We start from the raw sequence: 19,945 nt of genomic DNA, 5'->3' as shown, positions 1-19,945 counted from the left end.
TTAAGGGCCTAGATCTGATAGATACAGTGACTGATGAATTATGGACGTAGGTTCGTGACACTGTACAGGAGCCTGGGATCAAGACCATGGCCATGGAAAAGAAATGCAAAAAAGCAAAACGGATGTCTGAGGAGGCCTTACAAATAGCTGTGAAAAGAAGAGAGGTGAAAAGGAAAGATATAAGCATCTAAATGCAGTTACAAAGAATAGCAAGAAGAGATAGGAAAGCCTTCTTCAGCGATCAATGCAAAGAAATAGAGGAAAACAATAGAATGGAAAAGACTATAAAGATCTCTTTGAGAAAATTAGAGACATCAAGGGAACATTTCATGCAAAGATGGGATCGATAAAGGACAGAAATGGTATGGACTTAACAGAAGCAGAAGATATTAAGAAGAGGTGGCAAGAATACACAGAAGAACTGTACAAAACAGATCTTCATGACCCAGATAATCATGATGATGTGATCACTCACCTAGAGCCAGACATCCTGGAATGTGAAGTCAAGTGGGCCTTAGAAAGCATCATTACGAACAAAGCTAGTGGAGGTGATGGAATTCCATCCTGAAAGATGATGCTGTGAAAATGCTGCACTCAATATGCCAGCAAATTTGGAAAACTCAGCAGTGGCCACAGGACTGGAAAAGGTCAGTTTTCATTCTAATCCCAAAGAAAGGCAATGCCAAAGAATGCTCAAACTACCACACAATTGCACTCATCTCGCAACGCTAGTAAAGCAATGCTCAAAATTCTCCAAGCCAGGCTTCAGCAATATATGAACCATGAACTTCCAGATGTTCAAGCTGGTTTTAGAAAAGGCAGAGGAACCAGAGATCAAATTGCCAACATCTGCTGGATCATGGAAAAAGCAAGAGAGTTCCAGATACACATATATTTCTGCTTTACTGACTATGCCAAAGCCTTTGACTGTGTGGATCACAATCAACTTTGGAAAATTCTGAAAGAGATGGGAATATCAGACCACATGACCTGCCTCTTGAGAAATTTGTATGCAGGTCAGGAAGCAACAGTTAGAACTGGACATGGAACAACAGACTGGTTCCAAATAGGAAAAGGAGTACGTCAAGGCTGTATATTGTCACCCTGCTTATTTAACTTCTATGCAGAGTACATCATGAGAAAGTCTGGGCTGGAAAAAGCACAAGCTGGAATCAAGACTGCTGGGAGAAATATCAATAACCTCAGATATGCAGAGGACACTACCCTTATGGCAGAAAGTGAAGAGGAACTAAAAAGCCTCTTGATGAAAGTGAAAGAGGAGAGTGAAAAAGTTGGCTTAAAGCTCAACATTCAAAAAACGAAGATCATGGCATCTGGTCCCATCACTTCATGGGAAATAGATGGGGAAACAGTGGAAACAGCGTCAGACTTTATTTTGGGGGCTCCAAAATCACTGCAGATGGTGACTGCAGCCATGAAATTAAAAGATGCTTACTCCTTGGAAGGAAAGTTATGACCAACCTAGATAGTATATTCAAAAGCAGAGACATTATTTTGTCAACTAAGGTCCATCTAGTCAAGGCTATGGTTTTTCCAGGGGTCATGTATGGATGCGAGAGTTGGACTGTGAAGAAAGCTGAGTGCCGAAGAATTGATGCTTTGGAACTGTGGTGTTGGAAGACTCTTGAGGGTCACTTGGACTGCAAGGAGATCCAACCAGTCCATTCTGAAGGAAATCAGCCCAGGGTGTTCTCTGGAAGGAATGATGCTAAAGCTGAAACTCCAGTACTTTGGCCACCTCATGCGAAGAGTTGACTCATTGGAAAAGACTCTGATGCTGGGAGGGACTTGGGGCAGGAGGAGAAGGGGACGACCCAGGATAGACGGCTGGATGGCCTCACTGACTCAATGGATGTGAGTCTGAGTAAACTCCAGGAGTTGTTGATGGATAGGGAGGACTGGTGTGCTGTGATTCATGGGGTCGCAAAGAGTAGGACATGAGTGAGCGACTGAACTGAACTGATACATATATCCCCTCCTTTTTGTGTTTCCTTCCCATTTAGGTCACCACAGAGCACTGAGTAGAGTTTCCTGCGCTTTCCGGTAGGTTCTCGTTAGCTGTCTATTTTATACACAGTGTCATATCAATAGTGTATATATGTCAATCTCCCAATTCATTCCACTCCCCTCGACCCCCTTGGCATCCACACTCTAATTCTGCTTTCCAATAAGATCATCTGTGCCATTTTGAGGGGCTTCCCCAGTGGCTCAGTAGTTAAAGAATCCATCTACAATGCGGTAGACACAGGAGATGGGGATTCGATCCCTGGGTTGGGAAGATCCTCTGGCGGAGGAAATGGCAACCCACTCCAGTGTGTTTTCCTGAAAAATTCTATGGACAGAAGAGCCTGGCATGCTATGGTCCAAAGGGTTGCAGAGAGTGTAAGTGAGTGAGCAACTTAGCAAGTAAGAGAAATGATACCATTTTTCAAGATTTCACATATATGCATTAATATACAATATTTTTCTCTTTATGACTTACCTTACTCTTTATGACTTTTATAAGAGTATTTACTACTTTTTAAATTAAATGTCTTCTTCAATATCGTAAGAAAGAATGTACTTAGTCCACTTATTCTCTCACTTAAACATTCATCTTTTCAAGAGCACTAACAGGGTAAGGGGGCAAGGCAGGAATTTGGATAGTGCTTAATAAACACTTCCTAAGAGAAATTTTCCAAATATGTGGTCACTTACGTTGTATGATCAACCGATGACCTATGATTTTCCTCACCATGATGAATACTGGTTCCATTACCAAGTCCCCATCTGAATGTGTTTGAATCTTTAATTAATTTTTCTGAGATTGGCTGGTACCATTTACACAGGCTTCCTTTTTCAAAACTGCAAATGTCCATAGCTTGAAGAGAATGGGACGAAGACAAGATGAGTTAATCACAAAAATGTATCAATAAATGGCAATTTCCATCTGCATCAGCACTTTCTTACACTTGGGGATTTTTTAAATTTTTAATCAAACTTTTCAACATTACTGAAATAATTAGGCTAATGCTTTATGTAATCACTTGAAGAGTTTTAAAGAAATCTAGGTGTATTATATTCAAATATCTATAGTCACTGAAATGTGGAAATAAATGCACACACTGAAGAATCTGCTTTCATAAACAAGTAAGGTTTTAATTAGCTCCTAAAGCAGCACTTTCAGCATCACCAGTCTCTTCTGACACAACACTTAGATGCTTATATGACCTCCAAGTTCTGATAAGTCTGTTCTTTTGTCACAGTAGTACTATGAAAACTAAATTCCAAATTACTTAAATTCAAAGCAATAAGATTTTCAACAGCTTTTATATTGAATCTCTTTCCTTGAAAGTTTTCAATATTCTTATGACTGTATTCCAATATCAAAAACTAAAAAACCAGTGATTTTTAAAAAAATACATTGGTTGTGTGTGAAAGCAAAAGCCCTCTCTTCCTTTCCCCCTCCCTTTCTCTCTGCATGTATTCATATGTCTGTCTGTTTTCAATCCTCTACTTCTGAAAGATTCAATTCAATGAGGTTTTGCGTAAAAAATGGAAAGCCTGGCGTGTTAAAAAAAAATAAAAACCAAAACTCCAGTTTTTTTCAATTTTTAATTGGAGGATAATTATGTTATAATATTGTAATGGTTTCTGCCATACATCAGCATGAATCAGACATGGGTATCTTTAGATGGCATAAACAATAACGGCATAGACTACCACTACCACCATTTAGAAACTTGGATTCATAGTTTAACATAAAATTTGAGAAGGAAACCCTCCATCAAAAAAAGTGATTTTAATCATGATATTCAGATGCGTTATTTAATCACTGATATTAATATTGATCATATGATTATTTTGTGAAGAGGTTAAGTATTCAATAGAATCTTGTTCTTCACGTAATTTTAAAAAGACCTTAAAGAGTATAAGTTTTTAAAAAATTATAGGACAGAGTTTCAGGCAAGCTATCTGCTGTACAACATTGTACCTATAGTCAACAATGCCGTATTGTACACTTAATAATGTATCAAGTGGGTAAATCTTATATTGTGTTCTTATTATAACAAAAAATTTAAAAATGTAAGACTAGATGACAGGAAGATTTGTCACAATAGTTCATCTTACAAAGAGATAGAGGAGGAAAGACATACAATTTGTTCAGAAATAAACAGCAATAATTCGTGTTTAATCAAAATTAAACATCCTCATAATTTTAAAATGATAATTTAATTGTAAGCATTCATTCAGGACATTTAAAGAACTTAAAGAAACTTAACAAAACATCCCATCCAATCATCAATGACATTACTAAAATTTCTAAGCCGAACTGAGAAGAAAGTCAGTATTCACTAAAAATGGTCACTAGGTGTAATTAATTAGATTTTGTGTAAACTTTTACAAAGATAACTTTTGTGTGATTAGAAGAGGATTCTATTGTCTTCCCATGAAGAAGACTGAATACAACAGCTTCCATTATCCTACATCTGTGATACACTGTGTATCTTCCTGACCAACTTGAATTAACTACTGTCTCATCTCATTCACAGAGTGGATCAGCTTTGATTTTATGAGTTTTTTCGGCGTCGTTTAGTTTACATGTGTATTTATATTTTTTAAGTTTTGGAATTCCTTGATGCGGCTGACAAACACAAATTAGAATGTCACTATACACTGTACTGTCTGTATGTTCTAAATCTTTAATATTATCAAGACACTTGAGCAATATTATGGTAAGTTCACATATAATCAATACTTAATAATAAGCAAGGAAGGGAAAAAATTCACAAGTGTTTCTTTCTTCTGATCCTGTGCTTTGCCTATTTAGATGCAGATTAATTTTCCTCCTCTCAGTTTGTATCTCTGACTGAGACATTCACTTTTAAGTTAAATAATTTGCCTAGATCCATTTTTAAAAAGTCATAGATTGGTAGATGCCAAGAAATGGATACCATCTTTCAACAGTATATAGCTACTGAAGTGTCCACATGTACCAGGATTGATTTTCTTATTAACTCTGTACATTGGACATGGTATTCATTGTATATGTGTATTTTGATAATGGCAAAATTTGAACAGATTCATCTTATTTGAGGGTATTATGCTTCTTCTCTAAATATTTCCATTTAGTGATATTGAAGAATAAAGACAAAACAAAGATGAATTTAAAAAGGGCTGGTAAATGATAGCCCTGGAATCAAGTTCATGAAAACAAGTATTTTGAATCTAAAATATTAAAGACACTTACCTCAGAAAGTATGCTGATTCTTCCATCATTTTCTATACAAATACCTTTTATATTAAGAAACTGCTTTAAACTAGGTTGAAGACTCTAACTAGGACATTACAATACTACTTGAAATTACACTAGTGTTTTCTTATCTATTTTATGGCTATATTTAATACAAAATTTAGAAATTCACATACCGCAGGAAGATTCATCTGATTGGTCAGGGCAGTCATATCTAAAATCACATTTCTGGATATTTTCAACACACTGACCATCAGACCTGCACACAAATTCACTGTCTGTACAGTTGTGTGGAGGCAGTGTTACTGGAACTGTAGTTTCTGGTGGAGTTGGAAGTTTCACAGGTAAATGACCTTGAAATAATAGACAAGTATCATTTTGCAGTTTTTCTGTTTCTTTAAAGATTACACACGATAAACTTTACTAAGTATGCTTTGCATTCAACATTATAAGGAATATCTGATATCATTTGCTAATCTGCTGCACTGCTTTATGTAAGCATATAAATTGGGGTTCATGGTCTTAGTAATGACAAATAACTCTGGATATCTCTGATTATAAAAATAGTGAAAGTGCAGATGGAAATTATTGAAAACTCTTCAGAGCTCACTGAATAAATGGGAGTCTCAAGAGCAGGGCTTGGATGATCTTCAGGAACCAAAGAAATCCCAGATGCTGGCATTAGGAAGCAGAGTCAAGGTCAGATTAAACCCTCAAGTTCTCTATGTAAAGGAACTTTGTTCTTCCACTTTCACAATGAATCTAACATCTCATGTTTTTTTCAGATATTCCCACATAGTTGGAATTCAAAGGCCGCAAGGCAGACCCAAACAAAAGTATTCATCCAGAAGTATTTAAATAATTAAGATAATAATTTCTGATATAACAGAATTTAGAAGAAATTTATACAAGCTAATTTAGACAGTAAGCTATTCAATAAGCATTTATTAATAACATCTCTGTATCATATAGATGCTAGTTGCAGAGGATTTAAAGCCAAAGTTGTCACTGCCATAAAATACTGGGTTGGTCAAAAAGTTCATTCAGGTTTTACCATAAAATGGAATGGAAAAACCCAAACAAACTTTCTGGCCAACCCAATATTTCTCTGTTCTTTCACCATTACCTCACTGTCTTGATTACTGAAGCTTTATAATAAATCTTGAAGTCGGTAGTGTCAGTCCTCCAATTTTGTTCTCCTTCAATACTACATAGATATTCTGGGCCTTTTGCCTCTCGATATACACTTTAGATTTAGTTTTTCTATATTCACAAAATAATCTACTGGGATTCTGTTTGATTGGGGTTGCATTAAGCCCATAGATCAATGTAGGAAGAACTAACATCCTGAATATAGTAAGAATTCCTCCAATGCATATTTTTGTATCCTTATCTTAAACAAACATTTTCTGTATAAAATACATACTATTATGTGTCAGAAAATTTTACATAAATAATATTCATATTTTTTGAACTTGCATTTTTGACTCAAAACATACTTTTCAGATTTCTATTGCTACATACATAATTAATTCATTCATTTTAAACTGCTTTAGGGTATTCAATTAAATGAATACCCAGATTCAATATTTATTGTATGAATAGTCTGCAGCTGGTATACCTCTTCTCAAGTAGGATAGTAAGAATATAAAGTCCTACAATGGATGTGTTTGTACATTTCTCTCTGTAAACACATGCCAGAGTATTTTCAAGACAAGTCATCTTAAAATGAAATTACAAAGTTATAGAATATCTAATTAGTCAACTTTAGTTGTTTTCAAAGGTGGTTTACTATTTCCACCCAGAAATGTGTGCATTTCTCATATTCTAGCCAACGTGTGATATCATGAATTTCTTTTTTAATGTTTGCCACAGTAACAGTTCTGAAATAATTCCTTGATATCCTAACTTGTATTTCCCTAATTACTGAGACTTTTTAGGCCACTCAAGTATTTTACTATAGTTTTTGACTTTTCACATCGTCTGCTCTTTCTCTCTATTGAATCCATTGTCTTTTCATTAATTCACAAATTTAAATTAATCCTATATTCTCTATATTAATCCTCAATCATTTATCTATGTGAAAAATAAGTTCTCTTAATCTATGATTTGTCTTTTCATTTTGTATGGTTGCCCTTCAGAATAAATAATTATAAATTTAATATATCAATCATTTCCTTTATGGTTTGTGCTTTAAATTTTCACTGAAAAATAATCTTCCCTGTTCTAATATCATAAATATATCATAAATATATCTTTGATAATTTTCATGAAGTTTTGATAGCTTTACTTTTCATATTTAGATCTTTACTCCATCTGGCCTCTATTGTTCTGTCAGTGATAAGAATCTAAATTCAATTTTTTCCACACAAATGACCACTTTTTGACCTATTAATCTATTGTGCAACTCAAACTTTTCTCACTTATCATTTTATATTTCATTATGAAATATATTGGGCTTTCCTGGTGGCTCAGACAGTAAAGAATCCGCCTGCAATGCAGGACCTGGCTTCAATTCCTGAGTCGGGAAGATCCCCTGGAAAAGGAAGTGTCAACCCACTCCAGTATTCTTGCCTGGAGAATTCTGCGGACAGAGGAGCCTGGCAGGCTACAGGCCATGAGGTGGCAAAGAGTTGGACACGACTGAGCAACTAACACTTTCACTTCTTTTTCCCCATGAAATGTAATTATACATATAGAAAAATGAGTATAAAATATAGGCTTTTTTTTTAAAGGATAATAAAAGTCATATGTTTACCTTCTAGTTTATGAAAATAAAATTCACAAAGAGATTTGAACCCTCCAATGTTTCTCTGTTGATTCCAGACCCTCAATGCAATCTTTCCTGGTTCACAAAACACTGAAATTTGTGTTTTTTATTTCTTTACTTTCAGTTGTGTTCATATTTTCTTCATTTGCATATAAACCAAATAAACTCTTACAGTGTTAACTTATTAGCTCATTATGTGACTAAATAACTTAACACTGTGAAATTCTTAGAATAGTGACCATATACATGTAACGCCATGTAGGTCCAATTTAAATAAAACACTGTTGAGAATCAAACTTTAGATGAATAGACTCATTCTTTTTATAATATGCAACTTAATTTTTTCTTAACATTGTATATTCACCCACCCAAGCTAATGTATGTTCTCGCAGTTTAGGGGTTGACTGTTCTATAATAGTTCACCATATGACTATGCAACATATGTTTTCATATGTTTTGTAGCCATTATACCATCAGAGGTTCTTGAGTTGATCCTGTTTGAGGATTTGTTTGTTTGTACATTTCTCCTGATATACCTAGGTATGGAATTGCTTGGCCACAGAGCATGCACATTTAATTATAATAGATAATGCCACACTGGGGCTTTCCTGGTGGCTCAATCTGCCTGCAGTGCAGAAGACATGACTGAGTGACTAACTCACACAATGTTAAACTGGTTTCAAAAGTAGTTGCATCAATGTCTATACTCCCCAAGAATGTATAAACATTCTGGTCATATCACACATTCGTCATCCACTAGTACAGCTAAGAATTACCTGTATGTTTGTCATTTACTTTGCTGTCTATTCCCTTTTGCATCTCAGCCTTGGTTTGGCTCATTCTGTCTTATAATGCTGACATTTACATCATTCATTTGGTAAGAGTCTGGTGCAGTAAATTCATTTTTTCATTTGTTTGTGGATGTCATACTGAGTGCCTTTTGTCACCCTCATTCTTGAAAGAATTTTGCTTTGCTCTAGACCAACAGTCACTTTTTCTCAGAACTTTGCAAATAATATCCAACTATCTTCCTAATTCCATTCTTCTGTAATTGTATTTTAATCTCTGGCTATTTTTAACATAATCTTCCTTTTTATTGTTTTTCTAATCCATTTCCATGAGCATCTGGATTTATTCTAATATTTTTGCATGAGGTTGACTAGGCTTTTGAAATCTTGAAATTCTTTGTCCTTTACTCATTACTCTCTATTCAATTAAAATGAATTAATCTTAAGTGTAGTATCTTTGTATTTGAGAGCACCAAAAGAACAATTGGAGGAAAGTGCTTTCTCCAGCTAAAATTTAAGTATTTTAACAGTCGTCTCCATTTGGAGTATTTAGCATTTCCCTCAAACAAAAGATGACAAAATTTTAAAGTTTTAAATTTAAAATAAGTCAGTTATGTGTCCAGTTTTATTTTCTAGAGACATAATAAAAAATATTAAGTTGCATAGACCACAGGCTTTGGACAAAACTTTTCCCTGGATATATGCTAAATCACTTTACAAAACTACACTAAAACACTAAAACATGGATATTTCAGATTATAATCACTGAGTCTCAAATTTCTTCATTTATGCCTTGAAGAAATATTTCCAGCATTTCTAAATTTTTTTCAGAATCTGTATTTCCTTTTAAAATACAGATTTTTCCCAAAGCATAATGCTTTCATGAAATTTATTATACTGAGATAAATGTAATGGGCACACCAAACAGCTTAGTATTAGCAGGGAAAACGCTGCCTGTGATATCTTAAAAGCATACACAATACAACACACACATTTTGCCACTGAAACAAATTTGTAGAAGGAAGGGAGACTTGATCAAGCACAAATAAAGCTGGTAAGATGTGTAGGCAAAGGAGGAGAGATGTCAGGAATTCCATAACTCGGCCAGTTTGGCAGCAATAGCAAAAACTGGTGGGAACATGGTAAAAACCGTTGCTAAGCATTCTCTAAAGAGTTAATATCATTTCTCAATCTTAAGGTATCATCAGATGCAAGAAATGCCCCTGACTTAGTAACAACTTTCCTTGGAAAAATAAAATATGAATACCTTGGATAGTGATACTCATTCTCGTTCCTTATGCATGTTCAGTCATGTCCGACTCTTTGCGACCCCATGGACTGTATCCCACAGACTCCTCTTGGAACTTTCCAGGCAAGAATACTGGAGTGGGTTGCCATTTCCAACTCCAGGGAAACTTCCTGACTCAGAGATCGAACCTACATCTCTTGCATCTCCTGCATCGGCAGGCAAATTCTTTACAACTGTGCCCCCTGGGAAGTCCAATACTCACTCTAATAATTAATAATTCTAGTAGCTAATCAATGTAATATGCATGCTGAATTCTGAAACTTTAAACAGGTGAAAAGTACCTACTCCTGAGCATATATCTGGAGAAAAACACGATCTGAAAGGATACATGCACCCCAATGTTCATTGCAGAACTATTTACGATTTACAGACATTTACAGAGAAATGGATGAAGAAAATATGGTGCATATATATAATGGAATATTACACAGAATTACAAAAGAATGGAATCATGCTATTTGCAGCAAAATAGATGGACCTAGAGATTGTCATATTGAGTGAAGTCAGAGAAGGAGAAATATCACATGACATCTCTCATATGTAGAATATAAAAAGAAATTATGCAAAGAACTTACTTAGGAAATGAACTTTTGGTGGCAGGGGTGGGGAAAAGGATGAGGAGAAGGGATAGTTAGGGAATTTGGGATGGATATGTACACATAGCTATATTTAAAATGGATAACCAACAAAAACCTACTGTATAGCACATGGAACTCTGCTCAATGTTATGTGGCAGCCTGATGGGAGGGGAGTTTGGGGAAGAATGTATACATGTATATGTATGGCTGAGTGCCTTTGCTGTTCACCTGAAACTATCAAAACATTGTTAATTTGCTATATTCCAATACAAAATAAAAAGACAAACAGAAAAGTATTTGGTAATTTTTCTTTCAGTTGGCAAGAGTATGTTGTGATGCCATGTCATCACAGATCTATTCTTCCAAATAACTCAGGTATCTCACCAATAATCTTGGACACAAGAAAGAAAACTCCTGTTGCATGTGTTCTGCTGAAAGAAATGTACTTCTTGCTTTTCTGATTGAAGATGGAAGGCATAATGCAAAACAGATACTTCTTCTGGGATAATATTTTTAAATCTGAATGTCTGGTAACAATTCTTCCAAAATAATCTACTCTGAAGGTCTAACTCAAGGTGAAGGGAAAGCTATTTAGCTTTGCCATCATTCCGCATCATTATCTACCCTGGGAATAGACAACATCATCACACACTAATGCAAAGAATCATACGATTCAATTGCATGGTTACGATTGTCTACTTTCCCTAGAAATGTAATTAATCTTGCCTAAACAGCTGTTTCTCTATTTTCCTCCTGAATTAGATTTAAAACGAGAATCTCTGTCATCAAAGTATTGAAACAAAGGCAGGACAATCCATAATTGAGAATGGATTTGAAAATTATTAGAAACAACTAGAAGTTAGAAAATGAGAGAGGAATGACCTAAAAGAGCAAGTAATAATTGTCTAGGATTAAGTGTAAAGAAACTAAGCTTATGGCATAAAAATTATTGAGGAAAAGTAATAAAGGTTTGCAGTTAAGAAGCTCAATCATTCAAGTCAAGGACATGGCAGAGGTAATGGAAAAAATAGAACAGATGTGAGAAATATTTTGGAGTTGAAAGTTAATAGGATCCGCAAGTGGGCAAGTTTAAGGGAAAAGCCAAAGATTACTATGGTATTTCAATCCTGGGTTGCTAGAGAAAACTGAGTTCATCCAAAAGGAATAAGGGAGATATGGTAGAAAGAGTTTGATTTTGAGGAAATGGGTATAAATGAAATAATCTACTTCACTTTAGCCATTTTTGGTATAAAATAAAATTACAGGTTACAAAACTGTATTTTGGACATAAGGTCAATAGTTTGTGCTTTTTTTTTTTTCGTTTTTATTTGTTTTGTTTCGTTAATCAAGAGGGAGAACATGTCACAGATAATGTTTATACTGAAAGCAAATCAATGTAAGTGGATTCTACATACACTGATCCCATCTCAGCTAATGTGATGTCATGACAAAACACTGACTGATAATCATCAAAAGCAATATTTTTATTAAAAGCCTAGTTTTATTTTCATTTTCATCTTATAGTAAGATTACATCAACTTCCTTTATGAGACATATGGCTTCATCAGATTCTGCAGTTTCAACCCAAAGTTTCTTTTGTTATGAAGCCAACATGAAAACCACACAGTTCAGACAGTCTTTAAAATTCCATATTTTTCTTTCAAAATGTAAACCAGAAAATTGGGACTAATGGTGTGTAACTGATATTTCACATCTCTGCCCTTGTTTCTGGCAGCTCTTTCCTCTCCACCTTGGAAACATCAGCTACAGAACACATGCAGCAGTATAATTAAAGCAGCAACAGTATCCACGATGTCTTGGTTCTCCTTGTGAATTCTTTATTCCCTTCTACCACTGGGGTTACAGCCATTCTCCCTAAGTTAAGAGTGGGAGGTGATTTGGCTACTGAAATCAGACACCTTAGGTGAAAATCTCATTACAGCTTTCAACTGTGTATTCTCATCCCAGTCATCTATGCTCTTTAAGTTTCGTCTTTCATATCCCTAAAATGGAAATCACTTTTTCTTCCTTGGGAGGTTAATGCATTTGATGAGCAATATAATGATAGTGGTAAGCATTCTGATCCAAAGAAGACGACTGCATTCTGCCATTTGATAGCTAACTCCGCCTTAGACTGGCTATCTCCTTCTCAATTTGCTCCACAAAATTGGGATAACAAACACATCCAATCTATTCATCATTCAAGGTCTCTTCAACCTGTGATGGACCAAGCACTATTCCAGATTTTTAAAAGGTTACAGAATTATATGAGATGATATGGAGAGTGATAGACAATATTTAAGTGTGTGTTTTTCAATATTTGTTTACTTATTTATTTATGTCACTGTTGGGTCTTAGTTGCGGCACATAGGATCTTCACCAAGGCCCATGGACCTCTCTCTAGCTGTGGCACGAGGTCTGCAGAGCACACAGACTCAGAGCTGTCGTCGTCCATGGCCTGAGTTGTACTGTAGCGTGTGGGATCCCAGTTCCCCTACCAGGGATAAAACCTGCATGCCCTGCACTGGAAGGCAGATACCCAACCACTGGACCACCATGGAATACGACCATTTATCAGCTCCCTTTCTTTTAAGGACTTTCTGTATTTTCTGTCCTTGCCAAGCTCCCTGACTGTAGCCAATACTGCCGTGCCCCACTGTTAGGCTTGATCACTTAACTCACTCTGACCAGTGGAAGCTAGTACCCAAGGCCCTAATAGAAGCTTTAAGTGTGCTTTCTTTCTCTAACCCTCTGACTTAAAAATAGAATGTGTCAGACAAGGATTTGGTCCATCAGCCTGGGTCCCAGATAGACAGGACACACAGAATATATATATCACACAGATAAATAGTTTGGAACTACATGGAATTATGGGGCTTCCCTGGCAGCTCGGTGATAAAGAATCTGCCCGCCAATGCAGGAAGATGCAGGTTTGATCCTTAGGTCAGGAAAATCCCCTGGAGTAGGAAATGGCAACCCACTCCAGTATTCTTGCCCAGGAAATCCCAAGGACAGAGAAGCCTGGTGGGCTACGGTTCATGGGGTCACAAAAGAGTCAGACACAACTCAGTGCCTAAAACAATTAAAACAACATAGAATGATACAGAGATATGAACAAGAAGAGTGTACGTTTGCTGTTATTTTTTTATGCCAGCTGACACACTTGAGAGCAAGAAATAAATGCTACTGGTTATAAGCCATTGAGATTTGGCTTTCAACAGAGGCTGACACATAGTATCTTACATACAGAATTAATATTTTAGCAATAGTAATAATAAACTAAAATACATAAGCACTTAAAAAAATAGACATCTCTCCACCTATCCAGCCATCTATCCAATAGATGCTTATTGAGTACTACTGTGCACCAGGTACTGTTTATACTACAAGATACAGCAGTGATCAAATAAAATCCCTGCTCTCATGCAACATTATTATGGGAGAAAATCAAATTTGACTATAAGGTGATAGGTGTTATGGAGAAAAACAGGAGATGGAAAATGTCAGGTAAAGAGGTAAGAAGAGATGCGTGTATGTTTGGGAGAGAGGCGGGGTATAGGTTGAGAGAAGGTTTTACTGGAGAAGAAATTCTCCAGCAGAGATCAGAAAGGAGGAGGTGAAATGGATATCTGGAGGAAGCACATTCCAGGAGGAGGGGAAAGCAGGTATAAAAGTCCCGAGGCATAAGGGGGTTGGAGTATTCAAGGACCAGCTAAGAGGTCTTCTCATTGAGGGACGTCAATCAGAAGCACATTGGTCAGGACTTCCCTGGTGGTTCAATGGTTAAGAAATCACCTGCCAATGCAGGTGACATAGGATTGATTCCTAGTCCTGGAGGATCCTACACGCTGTGGGGCAACGAAGTCCATGAGTCACAACTAATGAAACCAAAGCACCCAGAGCCCATGCTCCACAACAAGAAGCCATGGCAGTGAGAAGCCTGCATTCCTCAACTTAAGAGTAGCCCCTATTCACCACAACTAGAGAAAGTCCAGGTGCAGCAATGAAGAGCCAGCACAGACAAAAATTAAACAAATGCATTTTTAAAAATAAGGGACTTTCAAAAAAAAGCACAGTGGTAGAAGGTAAAGACAGAGCCATATATGACAGCGCCAGTCATTTATTCCTTGGATGTTCTTGTGAGAAGTTTGGCTTTTGTTCTGAATGAGATGGATGTCATAGCAAGGCTCAGGTTAGGGTGACATGAGCTTATGTAAGTTTGAAAAGGATCATTCTGGCTGCTGTTATGAGAAGAGATTATATGGTTCAAGGGTAGAAGCAGAGATCATTTAAAAAGCAATCACAAAAATCTATACAGAGACACTTCACTGGTGATTTGGACCAAGAGGAGAGAAGCAAGGGAAATGAGAAGTGGAGTATGGATACGCGTGTAGCTTAGTGGTTGATCAAATTTGTTGTGAAGTATAAGCAACTAGAGATAAATTGTCATTCACCGAGACAAGAAGGCAGGAAAAAATGATAGGATTGAGGGGACAATGGGTCATCAAAAATTTACTTTTACACATTGAGGGATAAAGGTAAACTTGTTGAATTCTGATTTCATCTTTGCTGGCTTTCCACAGAGGGGTTTGACTCTGCAGAATTCCATGGAAACTACTACATGGAGGATGATATTAACCCTGCCAGAATGATGAGCTGGAAAATTTGATCTGGGACATGTAGCTACAGCAGAAAGCACTGGAATCCAGCCCTCTGATTATGTATGGGGAGGGGTAGGTACTCTGATGGACCATTGCAGGTAAAGTTTTTAGCATATGAAAAGGCTCTCCTTGGGTGAATGCAATTGATTTTTAAACTACCCAACCTCTGATCACTCTGAGGAGGAGACTGTGCTTCCTCTTGTCATGCAATTAAAGAGTCTACAGTCTCAATCCCAATATCACCTTCCAAGAGCTTGATGTCTACCCTATTAGATCACTATGCACTGCTGGAATGAGTCTCCCTTGGGGCGTGTTTGTTTTAGGTTATTTCCCTAGTTATCTTTGAGATGTTCATTACATCTAAGTTTGGATACTGAATAGGTGGTTAGTATCCAAGTCTGGAGTTCCAGCATTCTTGGGCTTCCCTGGCAGCTCAGCTGGTAAATAATCCACCTGCAATGTGGGAGACCTGAGTTAGATCTCTGGGTTGGGAAGATCCACTGGAGAAGGGAAGAGCTACCCACTCCAGTATTCTGGCCTGGAGAATTCCATGGACTGTATAGAGTCTCTAAGAGTCAGACACAACTTAAGTGACACTTTCTTTTTGGAGTTCAGGGGGAAATTTGAGAATGGAGATATAAATCTGGAATAAATATATTAGTTTTTTTAATGGAAAGAAGTCTATAACTTGGAAAGGAAATGGCTGGTAGCAATCCTCAGGAATGTTTAAAGTGCAGCTTGAGAGAAAGACATCACTAAAGGTAACTGAATGGTTACTAAAGTTTCCAAAACAATGTAATTACAAAGCAATCAGTTCAGTTATTATAACTGCCCCCCCACCCAATATTATAGAATTACTGTTTAACTTCAGACACATTTTCCTAATACTTTGAATGTGATGGGATGTATACACAACTGATTCAAACCTCTTTACTATGTTTGCAAAGAGTTTGATGAATTACAAAGATTTGCAACCTTTTCCAGGGTTAATATATTAAGAGAAGAGAGAGAAGCGAGAATACTTTTGGAATATTTCTGGAAATGAAATATTGATTTCCTTGGAAGTTTTATTCAAGTAAACAGGCTTGAAAGCAGTCATACATTGAAATATCCTTCCTTACCAGGGTAGAGAGTGCAGTCCATAAATGACAAGTCATCAATTGCAATGTCGCCAGTAAAGCCATCTCCCACTGAAGCCTCCACCAAAATCTAAGAACAATATAAGAAATTTGTTGATATTGTGAAGGAAATTCATTTATGGATACACATGGTTGAAAAGGAATTCAGAATTTACCTAAAGACAATCTCCTCTTCTGAACCATTAAAATCATACTTTGTAAAACTCTCCATAAGCAGGCATCTTGTCTCTCTACCAAATACTTCCAGTCATAGGAAGCTCCACACCTTACTGGGCCCATTATATCCATGAAGCCCACTTTCACCCTGTTTCTGGTGAAAGTTTTGATTTTTTGAGATTTCAGTGTATCAGACCGATGTCTACTTCTTTATAACTTTCCATCATTAATTCTAGACTTGTCTTGCTTTCCTCCGAGCCTTTAAGGCAAATTACTGAACCTCTGCCCAGCGTTGCCCTAGTAGCTCATCTGTTTCCAAGGTTAAATCTCTTCATCCTTCAAGAAACCCAATTTGTTGCCAGAGGTACTTGCTAGACTGCACATTGTGAAGAGCTTTAAAATTTTTCTCACATCGACCTTATTCTGTAACACTTTATGAAACCGGCTAATCGTTATTAGATCTCCTTCAGAACCACATTAATCACAGTGAACTCAGATGACATCGGTGCTGTTATACGAGCTGCAATTCCACTGCAACTCCAGTAAAATATGAAATACTGACAAACCACGATAGTATATGGCAGATTGTAATTAGGGCTGAGATTTACTATAGCAGAATTAATCATGATGAATTATTTTAATACTCATGCAAATATGTTGCACACTTACTAGGAATTCTGCTATATAATGAAGAACAGTAAGCAAACTCATAAAAACACATTCCATTTTTCCACTAGTATAGGAATATATGTTTCTGTTTCATTTTTCCTCACAAATGCTATATATGGAAATTGAAATTTTATTTCATTCTTCAAAGTCTATCCTCCACTAAAAGTTGTTTCATACATTATTCATGCCCTAAAGATAATTAAAAGGTCAAATTACTGACCTTAAGCCTCTTGACATCTTCCACCAGCTTTCTAGATTTTCTCCAGAATTACTAGAATTTTCTCCCTGATATGTCACTAAGGAAATTAATCAATTTGGAAAAGGTTTGTATTCAACTAATGGGCAAATATAGTCCACCTAACACTGTCTGAATGACAGGAAGTCTGCTGTTTCAAAATGGATCACTGCAAATATAAAATGCACCCTTCTTTTCACCATTAGCACGATTTAAAAAAAACATTACAGGGGGAGAAAACAGGAACACAAATGTATTCTAATAAACAAAAAGCCAGCAGTCAGAATTTGACAGAACACACTGTAATAAAATATCTCTTATTTTATAGAAAATAAAGACAGCAGTTGGGTGAACAATAAGAAAAAGGTGTAAGGACTGATTAATAACTATACATTAATTAATTACTAATACATTCCTTGGATCAATATCACTGCAATACAACAGAGGACATGGTAACAAGAGGCTCAGAAGATCTAAGAAAAAGGAAAAATTAGGATAAATAAAAATAAGCTTTACTAACTTGGCTACACTGATCATGCTTATCTTGCTTCATTCATGAGAAAGAATAGAAAATTGATATAATAGAATCTCAAGCCTATGATAAGCACAACTGTACATATAAATATCTATAAGCTAACTGTATGGGTATATAACCATACATAGCTCCATTCGAGTGTGTGGGTGGGCTCAAGTGTCCCAAAGCATTCCTTTTGCTGTCTTTATATAGTCACAAATTCAAGAATTGGCCATTTGAGAAAGTTACAAATTCTTTCATTTACAGTCCACACCAGGTAAGCAGCATTTGGATGCTGTCTATACAAGGAGCATTGCATTGGGGTTACTTCGTATTACACAATAAGCATTTTGATAATGTTTCTACTAGCACTGTCAATGGGAAGACAGAAATAATCCATGGCAGAGGACAGTTGGGTCTTGCGCTGACAAAAATTAACCATAATTTTTACCAAAATATCTTCAATTTCCTAACCTCTAAATGGTAGCATTCTTGAGAAAGAATGAATAATTTCAAGCTGAGGTACTAAAAAAGTCAATTTGCATGTATAACTGCAGTCTCAGCCTCTTTTGAATATTTAATTAAGGCAGACATTAAAAAAGCCTACTTGATAATCATATCTTGAGAAAAGTTATGAATGTTAAAGTTCAACTCTACTTCTGTCCTGTATTTATTTCAGTCTTGCAAAAAGCTTTGCAAATTATCCTAAGAAACTAGTCACAAGAAAGCAAACCCAAGTGTCTCTATTCTGGAAAATTCACTTTCTCTCTTGGTGTTTTTCCCAGAATAAATGAAAGGATATTAAAACACTAATGTTATTGTATGCAAGGCAGTATTGCCACTCTGAACATTAGGGAAGCCAAATTTTCCTCCTAAGTTTCATTAGCACCTTACTGAATGACTTAAAAGGCAATTGAAAATTCCAGTTCAGTCTGAATGACCTGCATTATGTGCAGAGGCTAATTCTACTTACATGAGAACTATTACTGGCTTGAAATTTTTATAAAGTTATCCAGCCCTTTTAAGTTGTTCTTTTCATGGGCTATTGCATGCTCCAAATAAAGATGGAGTGGTCTTGTCAGCTACATAGGAAATTTTAGCTCTAACATAGCCAAAAACTCTTATATTAATAAGCCTCTAAAGACTTGTCTGAATAGATTCTTTTCCATATTGAGGAAACCGAGTTATTCACTGAAGTGTTTACATGATATAGAAACTAATTATTCATATGTAAGACAGAATTTAATCATATTTTTTATGAAAATACCTTCATTTTCCTAACATATGCATATTAATTCATAAGTGAGTTATACATATGTACATATGTACATATACACATACACTATTAACTCAAAAGAAAGAAAAAATGGAATGGAGTCAGCCTGTCACTTAGTTTAACCACCCTGCATTGGGGAAAAAGTTACAAAATTCCAGGATAATATATATCAATTTTTAATATAACTCATCTTCAGAAAGACTTGAAATTCTTGCTTAAAACTTATAAAAAGCACAAATCCTGTGTGGAACAACTGGAATTCCAATGCATTGATGATGGGAATTCAAAATGATATAGTCACTATGAAAAATAGTTTGGCAAAAATAAACCCATGCACTTAATGGTGAATTAATGAATGACAAAGGAGGTAAGAATATACAATGGGGAAAAGATAGTCTCTTCAACAAGTATTTCTGGGAAAACTGACAGCTACATGTTAAAGAATGAAATCATAACATTCTCTAACACTATATACAAAAATAAACTCAAAATGGATTAAAGACCTGAGATCAGAAACCATAAAAGTCCTAGAGGAAAGCATAGGCAGAACACTCTTTGACAAAAATCACAGCAAAATATTTTTAAATCTGTCTTCT

General features: G+C 36.0%; 1 protein-coding gene across 1 annotated transcript in view; it reads right to left on the bottom strand.

Annotated features, from left to right (window-relative positions):
- MALRD1 (MAM and LDL receptor class A domain containing 1) overlaps positions 1-19,945 on the bottom strand; it is a 597,692-nt gene that overhangs the window by 422,171 nt on the left and 155,576 nt on the right. Inside the window, exons 19-21 of the mRNA XM_005687912.3 lie at positions 16,482-16,569; positions 5,431-5,607; positions 2,719-2,881 (exon numbers count right to left, since the gene is read on the bottom strand). Coding sequence (XP_005687969.3) covers positions 2,719-2,881; positions 5,431-5,607; positions 16,482-16,569 — 428 coding nt within the window. The remainder of the gene's footprint in view (positions 1-2,718; positions 2,882-5,430; positions 5,608-16,481; positions 16,570-19,945) is intronic.

The sequence above is a fragment of the Capra hircus genome, chromosome 13 (assembly GCF_001704415.2).
Source record: "Capra hircus breed San Clemente chromosome 13, ASM170441v1, whole genome shotgun sequence".
Lineage (NCBI taxonomy): Eukaryota > Metazoa > Chordata > Mammalia > Artiodactyla > Bovidae > Capra > Capra hircus.
This window is presented reverse-complemented; position numbering and strand designations above follow the sequence as displayed.